The sequence below is a fragment of the Aulonocara stuartgranti genome (genome assembly GCF_965226115.1).
Source record: "Aulonocara stuartgranti genome assembly, chromosome: 20".
Taxonomy (NCBI): Eukaryota; Metazoa; Chordata; class Actinopteri; order Cichliformes; family Cichlidae; genus Aulonocara; species Aulonocara stuartgranti.
Genome location: NC_138956.1, coordinates 20846462 through 20859595, shown reverse-complemented (window position 1 = coordinate 20859595; position 13134 = coordinate 20846462). Strand labels below are relative to the sequence as shown.

Below are 13134 nucleotides of genomic sequence, written 5' to 3'. Positions count from 1 at the left end.
CCACACTACCTCACTCCAATACAGCACATCAGTACAGAAGTATACTGCAGTTACTGACAATGTGGTGAAAGCGGTGGCCTTTTTCCAGAGTCAGAGAAACTCTCACTGCAGCTGTGGAAATACAGTTCTGTCATTTTAATTTTAATATTTTTAAAACGTGTTCCACAAGTTTGCTGTTTCAAACAGATCTGCAGCACTGGTAGTTCTTATGCTTTACTGTTGAGCCACCTCATTTATTGTTAAGTCTGAGCAGCTGTACTGAATAAGAATACCCCTCTTCAAAACACAAAAGAGTTGTTGAACCAGAATCTGGTTTCAAACGGGTGGCATTCACCTGTGTGTGCAGGGAAAGCATTACATGTCCAGTGATACTCAAGTGTTAACAATGAATTGCCTTAAAAGTTTTTCAGAGCACTTCCAGACATTTAAAAGGATTTTATTCAAGCAAAACACAAGCAGGAACTCGTGCAGGAAAGATCAGCAGGGGGTAAGGACCATTTCTCTTTATTCGTAGAGTTTACATTCACATTCAAACCCTTCATTTCTTTCTTTTTTTTTTAAATTATCTGTAATAGTGATAGCATTACAATTTTCCCTTGAATATTATGATTTAATGTTTGCTGCAGAAGCTTGTTCTCAATTAAATATGTTAGTTTTGTCCTCTCAAACAAGCTTTCACTTGAAATCAGTGGCAGCTAGCTACTGTATTACTTTCAACACCGGTGTCAAACTAAACTTTGTGTTTCCTACTCTATTTTTATTTTTTTCAACAACATTTTTAAGAAATTGAAGAAAAATAAAACAAACACGGATACAAGAAAACACAAAAAAATTACACAAGGTGCTTCAAAATATTCTTGTTTTCATAAAAAAAATGAACCCTTGCATGAGTCAAAAATGTAACAAACTAGCACCCTTGTTAAATAGTGCTTTTGTTACGTTACATGGATTATAATCTAATTAATAACTGAAAATAAGACAACTGATATTTCTGAATTTATTTTAGTTTTGTTTGACACTCCCTCCGTGGAGGAGAGACTGTACATGAGCCAAATGAACTATTTGAACTAACCACATTCAGGATTTTCCTCCATCCTCTCTCTGGTTTTCACAGGACTCAGGTGGTATTCCTCTGGCCTGCAAGCTGTGTTATGCTGTGGGTGGGGTCCCACATCTGATTACTTCAGTAGCTATTGGTATTTCCTTGCAAATTTTCCTTCTGGATGTTGTAAAGGTAAAAGTTCAGTACTTTCCACAATATAATGTTCTATACTGCTTCTAATTTTAAGTGGGTAAAATATCACAGATGGAGGCCTTCTATGTTTCCATGATTTTATTTGTGAGTCGGGCCTGGGATGCTGTGACTGACCCTCTGGTTGGATATCTTGTGAGCCGCAGTAACTGGACGCCCATTGGCAAACTCACTCCATGGTTGGTTGAGCCACACATTTAACACGCATTTCACTTTGAATTTAGATTCCTGGTGCAGCACTGTGCTTAGCCATCAATCTTTATCTCACAGGATGGTTATTTCCACTCCATTTGGCATCTTGTCCTATCTGCTTCTGTGGTTTGTGCCACGAGGCTCGATGTCTGTCAGCGTGTTGTGGTTCCTCACAGCGGCTTGCCTATTCGAGTCCCTCATGACTGTAAGTTGTTGGATGTTCGCAGGCACAATCACTTTCATTTGTCACATTTCATAGGTAAAAGTTCAGCTTGTTGTTTGAAAATCAAGATCCTACATAAAAAGAACACGATATACTCGTTACCAAACAACACCTATAGCATAGACTGTATGATTAGTGAGGTCATGATACCACACCTTTCCCCCTTCTCATTTTTGATATTGCACATCCTGGATTCCTCTTCTCACATCTTAGTCCCTCCCACCAGATATGCAGGCAAAAGAGGCAAGAAAGAGGAGGAGGAAGGTGTCGGGGTAACAGGAATTTAGTCAAATGAGACATACTTTTTTTGTTTTTTTTGTTGTTTTTATTTGGGCCGACTCAGACAACATGGCACAGTCTGACAAGATACAATACCCTTTTTTAAATCGCACACAGATACGTTGGACGGCATAAAGTTTGAAAAGACATTTGGACTAGCTAATTAGAGTCCTCTTGTTAGCGCTTAGCAGCTCAAGCAAGATAAACATTAGGTGGGATAACACGCAGGCAAAAAAATAAAAGAGAATTCTGAATTTTAGCTCAGAACGCTTGTTAGCTCTTTGGTCATCTTTCTGGTGACTGAAATTCATAGTACTCTGATCCTACTGTTATTTTTGCTCCAAGCAATGTCACCATGGCTACTGAGTTTCACACCAATGGTGAAGTGTCATTTGGCATCACATTTTTCTTCCTGTCAACAGTGCTACAACGTCCCCTACCTATCACTGAATATGTTTCTGGGAGGAGATCAGAGAGACAGGGACTCTGCCACAGCCTACAGTAAGAATATTGACTCATTTACATTCAGAAACCTCATCAGACCCCAAACTAAATGCAAAGTGTTTTGAGTTTCTTTACTTATTTGGCCAGGAATGAGTGTGGAGATGGTGGCAATGCTGCTGGCATCAGTAATTCAGGGACAAGTTGTGGCTGTGTACAATACAGAGAAGCAGGAGGCCTGCCAGGACCATGAAACACCTCAAAGCACGTCTTCACCACAGACTGCTTCCTTTCAACAGACAGTATGCTACTCTCGGGGGGGGGGGGCAAATACACTCTTCTTTATTTCCTGTTATATTTGGATTTTCATATTAAACATGGCCAAGCATATATAAAAGCACGTTCAGGCTTCAGATTGATCTAGACACCAACTGTTTTATCTACACCAGTTTTTTCTACTTTTAGCTCTGTGTGATGTCACTGAGGAAGCCCCTCCCATTTGCTGACCGATCTTTACAAACTAGCCAATCTGATTATGTCATCATCACACAGCCTCCTCTCACGATTGCCGTTATGGCGCAGCATTCTCGGTGCTACGGTATTCCTGAACAATAGGTGTTGGTATAGGAGGAGAAGAAGCTAACCTGGAAGCAAAGTTTTTTCCACAATGTCTCATCTTTTCAAACTGTTGCGTCATCCTCTTTATTACCTGCAACTCTCTGAGCTTCTGTACTGATTATCACTGAAATACCAGTAAACACTGAAATAATCGTACACTCGTGTCTCCAATCCAGCAGCAGCACAACGTACCAGGTTACAAAAAAAGGTGGACAACTGTCAGCTTGTGACAGCAAGCTGACAGTTGTCCATTTGATGTCAAGTCTGTCATAAGGTGCCGCTTGCCAGATATAAAAAGTTTGATTTTATAAAACTGTAAAAAAAAAAAAAAAAAAAAAAGGCAAAGGATTCTTTAACTGTGACATCAGTAAACTCTTTCCTGGTGAATTTACTTAGGAAAGCCTTAAAGCTATCTCAGTTGCTGGTTTTAAGGCTTAGCGAATACAATGTGATGCTAATTTTGTAAATGATTGCTTTTGGTAGTGTCCCAAAGAGTCATGAAGCAGTGTGGATGTCAGAACTTTTCATTGATAAGTCGTTAACCTAAAAACCCCGCAGTGTCAGTTAGATGTGCATCAGCAACAGAAGAAACTCCCAGCTTGAGGTTTCAAAAATGAGACTTAGCAAAACAGCTGATGGTGTCATGGTGGCCACACCCATCCAGTATATACAGTCTAGCTCAGTAAGAATAAAATAAAATATATAGAATAAAATATATAGCTGTAAATGAGCATATTAGGTCCCCTTTAATGTAAAATAAAAATTGTTCACCCTTTCATAGGACTCACATTTCATTAGTAGAGCAGAAGCTTTTTTTCTTTTTGTGCTCACATAGTTTCAGGGATATCTTGTTACCCTGTAATTTACTGCTCTTTGCTTGATGTATACACCATTGTTGTGGGGTTTCTGTGTGTCTGAGGTGAACTCACATTACTCATATTATGTATACACATCCAGAAATGCATACACTATTATATATTGTACATATATTTATTAGTTTCAGGTTGGCCATTCTTGTATTTTGCTCGTTTGTGTTGTTGTGTTTGCACATCTCTGTTGCTTGTGGGGCTCGCACAAAAGAATTTCACTCGCATGTGCTGTGCCAGTGTGCCTGCACATGTGATGTGACAATAAAAAGTGATTTGGTGATTTGATTTGATATTATGGAGATATATGGGCACATTGTGGGTGCTCACTTTCATTGCAAATCCTCATAACTGAATCCATTACATGTAGAGTGACATCTTGATTAATGGTTAGAGTAAGTTTTTGGAAAATTGATTAAATTAAATTTAAATGTAAGTCTTCTGTTTCATGATTCGACATGCTGTGTGTTCAGAGATGCTATTACGCATTGGTTGAAACAAGTGGTTTCTTAAATTACCATTGCCTTCCTGTTAGGTGAAAACAGTCTGGCCATTTTCCCTGTCCTCTGACATCAACAAGGCCATTTCACCTGGAGAACTGCTGCTAACTGAATATTTTCTCTTTTTGGATAATTCTTCAGAAAAACCTATAGATGATTGTGTGGAAAAATCCAAATCAGTTTCTGAAATACTCAGACAAGCCTGTCTGGCACTAATAACCATAACATATTTGAGTCACTTAAATTCATTGTTCTTCTCAATTCTGATGCTCAGTTTTAACTTCAGCAGGGCGTCTTGATCGTGTCTACATTCCTTAATATACTGAGCTTCTGCCATGTAAATGCCAGCTGATTATTTGCATTAATAAGACGTTGAGCAGGTGTCCCTAACAAAAGCCAGTGAGTCTATATCTTTACGTAGTTTGCTTTTTTTTTTTTGGATTTTATGTGAATGAGATCGACATCTACAGCCGCAAGCTGATTTGTGTATTTCACGTGCTCCCTGTAGAAACACCATTGCGCTTTTTGTGTTTATTTATAATGCTATAAAACAATTATTTACAGTGGAAAAACTTCTGTTTTTAAGCCTCTAGACTTTGTAGACAGAATAACATGCTTTGTTTAAAAGTTATGATTTCATGTGTGCATTTTGCCCCCCAGCAAAAGGCTTTCCTGACCTCAGCTATGATCATGGGTGCCTTGTTTTTCCTCTGCAGCCTGATTTTGTTCCTCGGGGTGAAGGAGAAGCAGGGTGAGTCATTCAGAGACAGTCAGCGTTCAAACACAATAAATAAAAGTTTTTTTGTTCTTGTTGAACAGCTTTGCAGAGGCGATCATGTTATCATGAGGATCTGGTAACAAATATTTCAAACCTTTATTTGTCGAGTAGGATAAAAAAAATGTTTTCATTTTCTTTTGCTTCGGCACCGTTTGTGAACAGAATAATAAACTTGTCAAAGCTTAAACTATACGTATAGACAAACCTTTGAACCTCTGAAGTGAACATTTTTTTGTTAAATGAAAACATAATTATGCTGAGTCAAAGTGATTTAGTTTGATATATGCATGGCATGGACAGGTGTAGCTGAGGACTTAATCAAAATGTAAAATTAGCCAAAGATTTTACTCCACAAACAGAGTAAAATCACGAGTCTGATATTTCACTCTTTTCTCTCATATGTTATATTCCCAGCCTCTCGCTGCTCTGAAGATAAAGTACGACCTTCCTATTTGAGCTCGCTGAAGATGCTCACGTGCCACGTTCCTTACCAAAGGCTGGTGCTGGGCTTTGTGTTTAGTACATTTGCCTTTCAGGTTCAACTTGTAATCATTTCTGCATATGGTTTCTCCTTCTTAATTCTGTTTTTATTCACTTCAAAGTCACATGTGAAACAATTTGTCCTTTTTTTTCTTACCATCTGTTTTGATCTCAGATGTCCTTGGGTAACTTTGCGCTGTTTTGCAGTCATGCTGCTGGGCTGGGAGCCCAGTTCCAGCACCTCCTGCTGGTTTTACTGGTAAGGTGCAGCTAACTTAACAGACTCTTTCACACCCTGCTCTGCTGCATGGTTCAGTAGCTTTCTGGCCAGTTTAGATATGATTTGAGTTCAAAATAGAAATTCAGTCAACATTTCCACAGGTTTCTGCCTCTGTAGCAGTTCCTGTGTGGCAAATAATTCTTCTGAGAATTGGGAAAAAGTCCACCGTTTTCATCGGATTGTCGGTAAGACCTCTGAAACTTGATGATAAGAGAAATGTTCCACACCTTGAATCCTCGTTTTTGTCTCTCCCAGCTCTTCATCCCAGCAGTGATTATAGTTGCCTGTGTTCCCAGTAACCTGCTGGTCTTCATGAGTATGTGCGTTCTGATGGGATTCAGTGTGGCAACCATATTCCTGCTACCCTGGTGAGTCAGCTCCCAGCCTGAACACAAAGTTTGAGGTCCTTTCCAAGGCCCCCTGTCAGATCTAATCAGTGTCAGAGATGAATGCGGTGCACATGAATCATTCATAGTCTGTACTCAACCCTGGCCAGTGATGACTATTCCAGAAACGATGTGCTTTGCTGACCAGCCAGAACTCTCCATTAAAACTGACATGTGGTTTTGACATGTGATATGTCAACTTGTTGTGTGTGTGCTGCAGGTCAATGCTCCCAGACGTGGTGGATGACTTTGCTGTGAGACACCCGTCCTGTAAGGACCTAGAGCCTCTGTTTTTTTCCTGCTATGCCTTCTGCAGTAAACTGACAGGAGGGCTGTCTGCTGGACTCTCAACCATGACATTACAGTGAGTCAGACTCCAGTCCACTCACTTCTTGTGTTTTGTTACGTGGGTACATCACTTGGTCTGTCACATTATGTGCTCTCCTCGTCTGCAGGTTTGTGGGCTATGAAGCAGGTGCTTGTAACCATGGTGACAGAGTGGCGACTGCTCTGATCGTACTGTTCTCGCCAGTTCCCATCACACTTTTGCTGATAGGGATGGTGTTTTTTCACTTCTACCCAATTAACGAGAGGCAAAGCTTGCAGCTCCGGGAACAAATCCAGTAAGAGGCTCAGACATGTCATCTTTGAAACAGCTACAATGGAGATTTATATCATTAGAAAAAGCATCAAATTAAGAAGTGAAAACAACAGCATTAAAAGAGTTGCTCACATAGATTGCCTATAAACAGAAGCACTATGCACAAGACACACAGAGAGGAGTAAAACTGAAATCATGGGAGAACCCTACAACAGCAAAGATGGCGGTAGAAATATAACTTTCAGAGGACAAAAATCTTTCTAAAATGTAATTGTTGGGCAAAATCACGTTTGACTAGTGATTTGACATTTGTCAGGATTAGCTGTGTAGGAGGCAGATTGCAGACCCAGATGCACGGGGTACACAGGGGTCAATCCTAAAGTGAGCCTTTAATGTCGGCTATTCTAAATAACAAAGCACCAACCAGGGAATACGATCAAGATATACAGAAACCACGAGGAACACAGAGCAGGATAACACACAGCACTGAAGGTCAATGTAACAAGGGACAAAGAAGACAGACAGGGGGTGAGGAGGAGAGGAAACAGCTGGAAGACACAGCTGAACTAAATCAAAATAACAAGACATGAGAGAATTAAACTAAAACACGACACCGAAGTCAAATGACTATGAAATCATAGCACAAAGTAACTAAACAGAGACAAACTTGACACAATGAGACACAAATGGGCAACTACACAAATAACCAAAGACTAAACAGAATAAACCCTAAAAGGGATATTGATAGCAAAACTCGGCTGAAACAAGGAACTAAGGCTCAAGAATTTGGACAAGAACAAACTAAGAACCAAATAGAACATTAAAATAATATGCAAACATTCAAAGTTCACAAACTGAAACCTCTGGGTTCAAAACCCAAGACCATGACATTGTTTATGTTGTGATGACCATTAAAATTAAAGATTATTTAATTAAATTAATTTGAATGCTTCTAAATAACATCCCAAGTAAATAAATGGTAAATGGTAAATGGCCTGTATTTATATAGCGCTTTACTAGTCCCTAAGGACCCCAAAGCGCTTTACATATCCAGTCATCCACCCATTCACTCACACATTCACACACAAGTAAATGACTGGAGATGTTTCAAGTTGTTTGCAATACTGGAATTTGTTATACAAGATGGACCAAACCACTGAGATATCAACTGCTGGTTTGTGAAGTCCACCACTGTTTAGTTTTGTGGGGTTTTTTTTTTTGGTGTTTTTTTAAACCAGATGTGAAGAGTGACTGTTTAAGAAACAAGCAACACCACACCATACAACTGCATATGCTTAAGGCACTTCTTCATTGGCTTTTATATACAGTTCACAGTTGCTCATTTTGATGAACCTTTGAAGCTTTAGTTTCAGCTCATTGTATCACAACATCTTAACTGATTTCATGGCAGAAATCTCAGGAAAAAAAGACTCTTCGCACATCTATTTTGTAAGACAGATGCGTAGGAGAAGGACAAACAGATCCAGCATTGCAAACAGACTCCCACACAGTTTAACTTGGAAAGATCCCTTTTTTCTTCATCAGGCAATATTATTTTTGACGTATATTTGACAAGTAGAACAATCAACTTAGATACCCAACATAGCTGATAAAATCATAAATGTTTAGCCAGACACATGATCAACCTCATTACATATATACATATTTAGATGTAAATAATTTTCAGCCACTTCATGTACAATATAATGAACAAATACATTAAAAAAAATTAAAAGTAAAAAATGAAATCCCAGCAAAAAGTTAGAAACGTGAAATAATTTAGCTGCAAAAGAGATATCAAAAAGAAAAGAGAGAAAAATAGACTTTTAGCCATTAAGGTTGAGGTAAAACCTTAAATACTGAGTTCATAGTTGTCTGTTATAGCATGTTCACAGCAAGTTCACACTCACAGATTTAAGATCAAGTCAAGTCTTGGTGTTAATAAGTTATAAGTTAAGTTATTTTCCAAAGAGTTTCTTGAGAAGATTTTTAACAGGTTACTCTCTGAGCACGAGATGGTACAGAGGGAGTCGCTGTGCTCAGAATAGCACAAAGACCAGAAACAGGGAAACTGATATGCTAAGCTTCAAACAAACAAAAAGTTTGGGATTTATGAAAAACACAAAAAGATAAAATCTCAAAGGATAATTGTAATTTTAAAAAGTATAACGCAATAAACTGACTTTGTTGAGTGAAATCACTAAAGAGAGTTCATTTTAATATAAAGCATTGAGACTCTGCCCATATGGATTGGCCAGAAGGACAGGCAAATTCAATATTTAATTCAAGGGATTGTTGAACTCTCTATATGTTGCTTAGAGAACTGGAAATAGCTAGAGTGAATTATTGAAATGTGTGCAAGTACAATATGGTATTTGTACAACTCTAACAAGCTCAAAAGACTATGCTTGGTATGACCACCTTTGTCAAGATGGCCTGAACCTTTTCTCATTATTTCTTTAAGTAGTCTTTAGTAATAGTAAAGCTAAAGATTTTTGCACAATAAATGTAAAATTTATAAACATACAACTGACCCCCAAATGATCTTTCTAACAGCGTCATCATGCTTGCTATTATTATATGGATGAAGAGTTCAGTAAACTATCAAGACAGATTGTAAATTCTCAGTTATTCACTTCAGCTGCTCAATATGTCAGCATCTACAATATCAAAGAATGTGTAAGCAAATTTATAAACTCTTTGAATGTAAATAGCATTGGATCAATATGGATTTTGAACATAAAAGAATAAGAGTGAAGGTCTGGTTTTGTTTGTGGATTAAAGCTTAAAACTTGAACTACAAAATAGTGAAAAAAAGGTGGCCAACAACATACTAGAATGAATAACAACAGAAATCTGCCATGTGAGTTGAGTTGTGTTAACAAACAGTTGAACGGGATTACATTTAGAAAGATGTGAAATGAGATTTTAGTTAAATTGTTGGAGATTATGTGATTACATTGTAAGAACACATTTTGTTCACCCATCTGCAGTATAAGGTGTGGTATTATTATCTTTATTTATCAGATTTGTTTAAATGGTTTTTGTAACGCCAGGGATTACATCGCTCATTAAAATGTCAGGCAACTTGTGTTCATTAACTGGTTACAAAGTAGCCACGGAACACAAAGTAATCTGACCCAAGCGTGCCCAACAGCACCTCTAAAGTGTATGGGCATCTTGCTGGAGTCATTATTCCATATTTACTTCCAGCTCTTTTTCCATGAGTATGCCCAGATGTCATTGTTCCAAAAAAGTTTTCCATAAACCTTCAACATAGTGAGCAAAAGTAAATCAAAGGAGATCATTCTCTGCAGCAGAATAGAATCATTTGCTACATGCTTTAACAGATAGCCTTACAATAGTCCTTGCAGGACTTAAACATACCACTTTTAAAATGAAAGATGGATATTAATGATAATACATTTATTATTTATTTTGTATTTTTTATTCTTTATCCAGCTCAGAAGTTACATCATCATCTTCAGAGCGAAGAGAAAACACAGAGCTGCCAACAATCCTGCAGCAGGCCCACGCTGGAGTCACATCAACATCACATTATGACTCAAACACATTAAAATTTGAGAACTTACCACACTGTTACAGTCAGGAGAAAAAAAATTCAGTCAAGTCTGTTTGTTCAAATGTTTCCAACAGATCTTTTGGAAATGGCAGCAGGCATAAAGCAGATCGGTTAATTGTAAGTCCTCGATGTCATGAACAAAGCCCTCACCAGTGCTCAGGATGGGCCAAACTGGGCATAAATGTTCCTGAGAATCATTGCGAGTCTGCCTCTAACAGGTCGCATGTGAGAGCCAAGGTGTCATGGGTTTGAGGAGTACATCCCACAGCAACTGTTTTAGCCTGTTTTAAACATGATACAGCCTTCATGTCTGTACTTTGTAATTTGATGCTTCAGCAGGGAGTTGGTTCACTTATCTTAGCATATCATTGGATCGGCATAATCTAGAAAATGCATAGCTAAGAAACTAATAGAGAGTTACAGAAGACCCAGCCAAGAAATCTTTGCAGAACACAAGCTTAGTCCCTGCAAACTCTTTGCACACACTGAGTGGAAAAATTGTTTTAACAGGTCATGTCTTTATGTTAGGGTATCAATCTGACCTGTTTTAGCATTATATTTAGCATAGACAAATAGCATTAGGTTAGATTAGATTAGATAAAGCTTTATTAATCCCTCGGTTCGGTTCCTCCTGGAAATTCTGTTTCCAGTAGCACAGCACCAACAGAAGCTGCAAAAGAATGTAAGCAGAAATAGAAATATACCATATATACACATATACACATATATAAATACAGAGACACATATAAACACAGAGTATATAATAGCGATAAATAGGAATAGGAATACCAGGGAATTGCACATTTCAACTATTGTGAGACAATAGTTAGTCTCAGTTAGGCAGCAGATGTTCTTTAGCAGAAATGTGTCACACAAATCAGGTTATGGCATTAGTGTTATGGTGCCATCACTCCTAACCAGAGATGGGCAGTAACACGTTACTGTAATCCGATTACTTTTTTCAAGTAACGAGTAAAGTAAGGGATTACTATTGCAAAAACGGTAATTAGATTACCGTTACTTTCCTGTAGGAACGCTGCGTTACTGCGTTACTAAAACCGTGATTTTTTTTTTGCGAGAATGTCTCATGACAGTGACATAAGCAAGTGCTGTTTGTGACAACAGCTGTCTGCAGATCAACAGTGGATATTATATCGAGTGCGGGAGAGAGTATGAGCGTGCAGCGTTTAAAGCATGGAAGTACTGACCTTACTTTAAGTTTGATTCCATAAAAAGTGTCAAAAACATTAGCGTCCGGTGTGCGTGGGAAGAAAACTTCTTTTTACAGCGAAAAAAACCCCCTAAACTTCCAAGCAAGCACTGAGTGCGCAAAGACGTAATGGGAAACTCACAGAGAAACTCGCAGATTCTTCCACTGACCGCCGCGGCACACCTGCACCAGGGTAAACCTCCGCCTGCCCTACTCCTGCTTTATAGGTGAAAATAGAGCAAAAGGACCGCTAGTCTTTGATTTTATTTATTTTCTGCTGTGTTTTACTTGCATCTATTTGAAAGAGTGAGTGTAAACACAAAAAATATTAAAATATTATATAGAGCTAAAAATGATTACACATAACTTACGTAAAGGAAAAGTACAGGCAAAGGTCATATATAGGTTTCTTTAATTTTCTACTTTGTGCCACCTCATTTCATCTCCCCTCTGTCCTCCTGCCTGTGACCTAAAAGTCATTCTCAGTGAAGCATCGTGAAAGATTTCTCATCTCCAAAAATAAATATTCAGTAGAGAGTACGAGAATAGAAAAGGGTCAGCGGACGTGCAAGGATGCACAGGTATAACCTTAGAGGAAGTTCTTTCAGCAACTGTGATGTGATGTATATAAGAAGCATGACACTTGGTTAATTGAATTCAAAGTATATATAGTGTTAAGCTGTAATGTATGTGAAATATCCTGCAGGACACTGCTGTGATGAGCAGAGAGAAGGTGAGAGTTAGAGCTTTTTTATGTCTTATACACAGTTTTCAACACTTTATGAAGCGCAATAAAAAAAACAGTGCAGTAATAGACAACAGTTCACAATTTAAAACTAAATAAAAAAATTTCTACAGGTCATAATATAAATCTGTAAAGTTGTGATAGTATACTCATGTTGTCAGTGTCTGTTCTTTAAGTTGGACCAAGGTCAGCAGATTTCCTGTTCCTGAATTTCATATAAATACATTATGTCCATAATCACTTATTTGTGCCATCATTTATTAAATTTGACGAGTGTTTGCAGTCAAGCCAGAGTGTTCTATGCAAACTGTGGCTGACCACAGCAATCTGCTAGTGATCAAAGCAGTTGCGAGGAGGTTTTTCTCTAGAAACATGACTTTCAGATACTGTTCATCTGTTGTGGATAGTTTCTTAGACCTGACACTTCTTTATTTATCCTCCACTTTGAGGACACTGTACATGTTGTCCAGATATGCCAAGATTTTGGCTAATAACGCTTTGGGAATCACTTTAGTGGTGCAAAAAAATTATTTTATACCTGTCAAACTGTGTTATCGTTGGCATTTTTCATACATTTAACTGAGGAAATAACTAGTAATTATGTGTTTTTGCAACAGATTGCTAGTAACAAAGTCCCTAAATATACAATTTAATGTTGCCTGTTATGTGTAGACAAAAGACTGTTTCATCCCTTGACTTA

The 13134-nt window shown here is 38.1% G+C and overlaps 1 protein-coding gene across 2 annotated transcripts; it reads left to right on the top strand.

Annotated features, from left to right (window-relative positions):
• Positions 1-1275: 1275 nt before the first annotated feature.
• mfsd2al2 (major facilitator superfamily domain containing 2a-like 2) lies at positions 1276-12494 on the top strand. Of its 2 annotated transcripts, none has more exons than XM_082517922.1 (12): positions 1276-1431; positions 1523-1649; positions 2369-2447; positions 2538-2689; positions 5032-5122; positions 5564-5685; positions 5805-5888; positions 6011-6094; positions 6165-6277; positions 6516-6659; positions 6751-6918; positions 10359-12494. In XM_082517922.1, exons 1-12 carry the CDS (start codon positions 1307-1309, stop codon positions 10729-10731), a joined length of 1662 nt encoding a protein of 553 aa, XP_082374048.1. In that variant the 5' UTR covers positions 1276-1306; the 3' UTR covers positions 10732-12494. The 2 variants fall into 2 exon arrangements, with proteins under 2 accessions (XP_082374048.1, XP_082374049.1); XM_082517923.1 differs by having other exon boundaries at positions 10364-10541.
• The last annotated feature ends 640 nt before the right edge of the window (positions 12495-13134 follow it).

Bases quoted from the DNA above. Each gene is read 5' to 3' on its own strand.
- mfsd2al2 (XM_082517922.1), top strand. From the start codon at position 1,307: ATGGAGGCCTTCTATGTTTCCATGATTTTATTTGTGAGTCGGGCCTGG. The intron at 5,123-5,563 runs GTGAGTCATTCA...TTATATTCCCAG, and splicing joins CGGGGTGAAGGAGAAGCAGG to CCTCTCGCTGCTCTGAAGAT. The intron at 5,686-5,804 runs GTTCAACTTGTA...TTTTGATCTCAG, and splicing joins TTAGTACATTTGCCTTTCAG to ATGTCCTTGGGTAACTTTGC.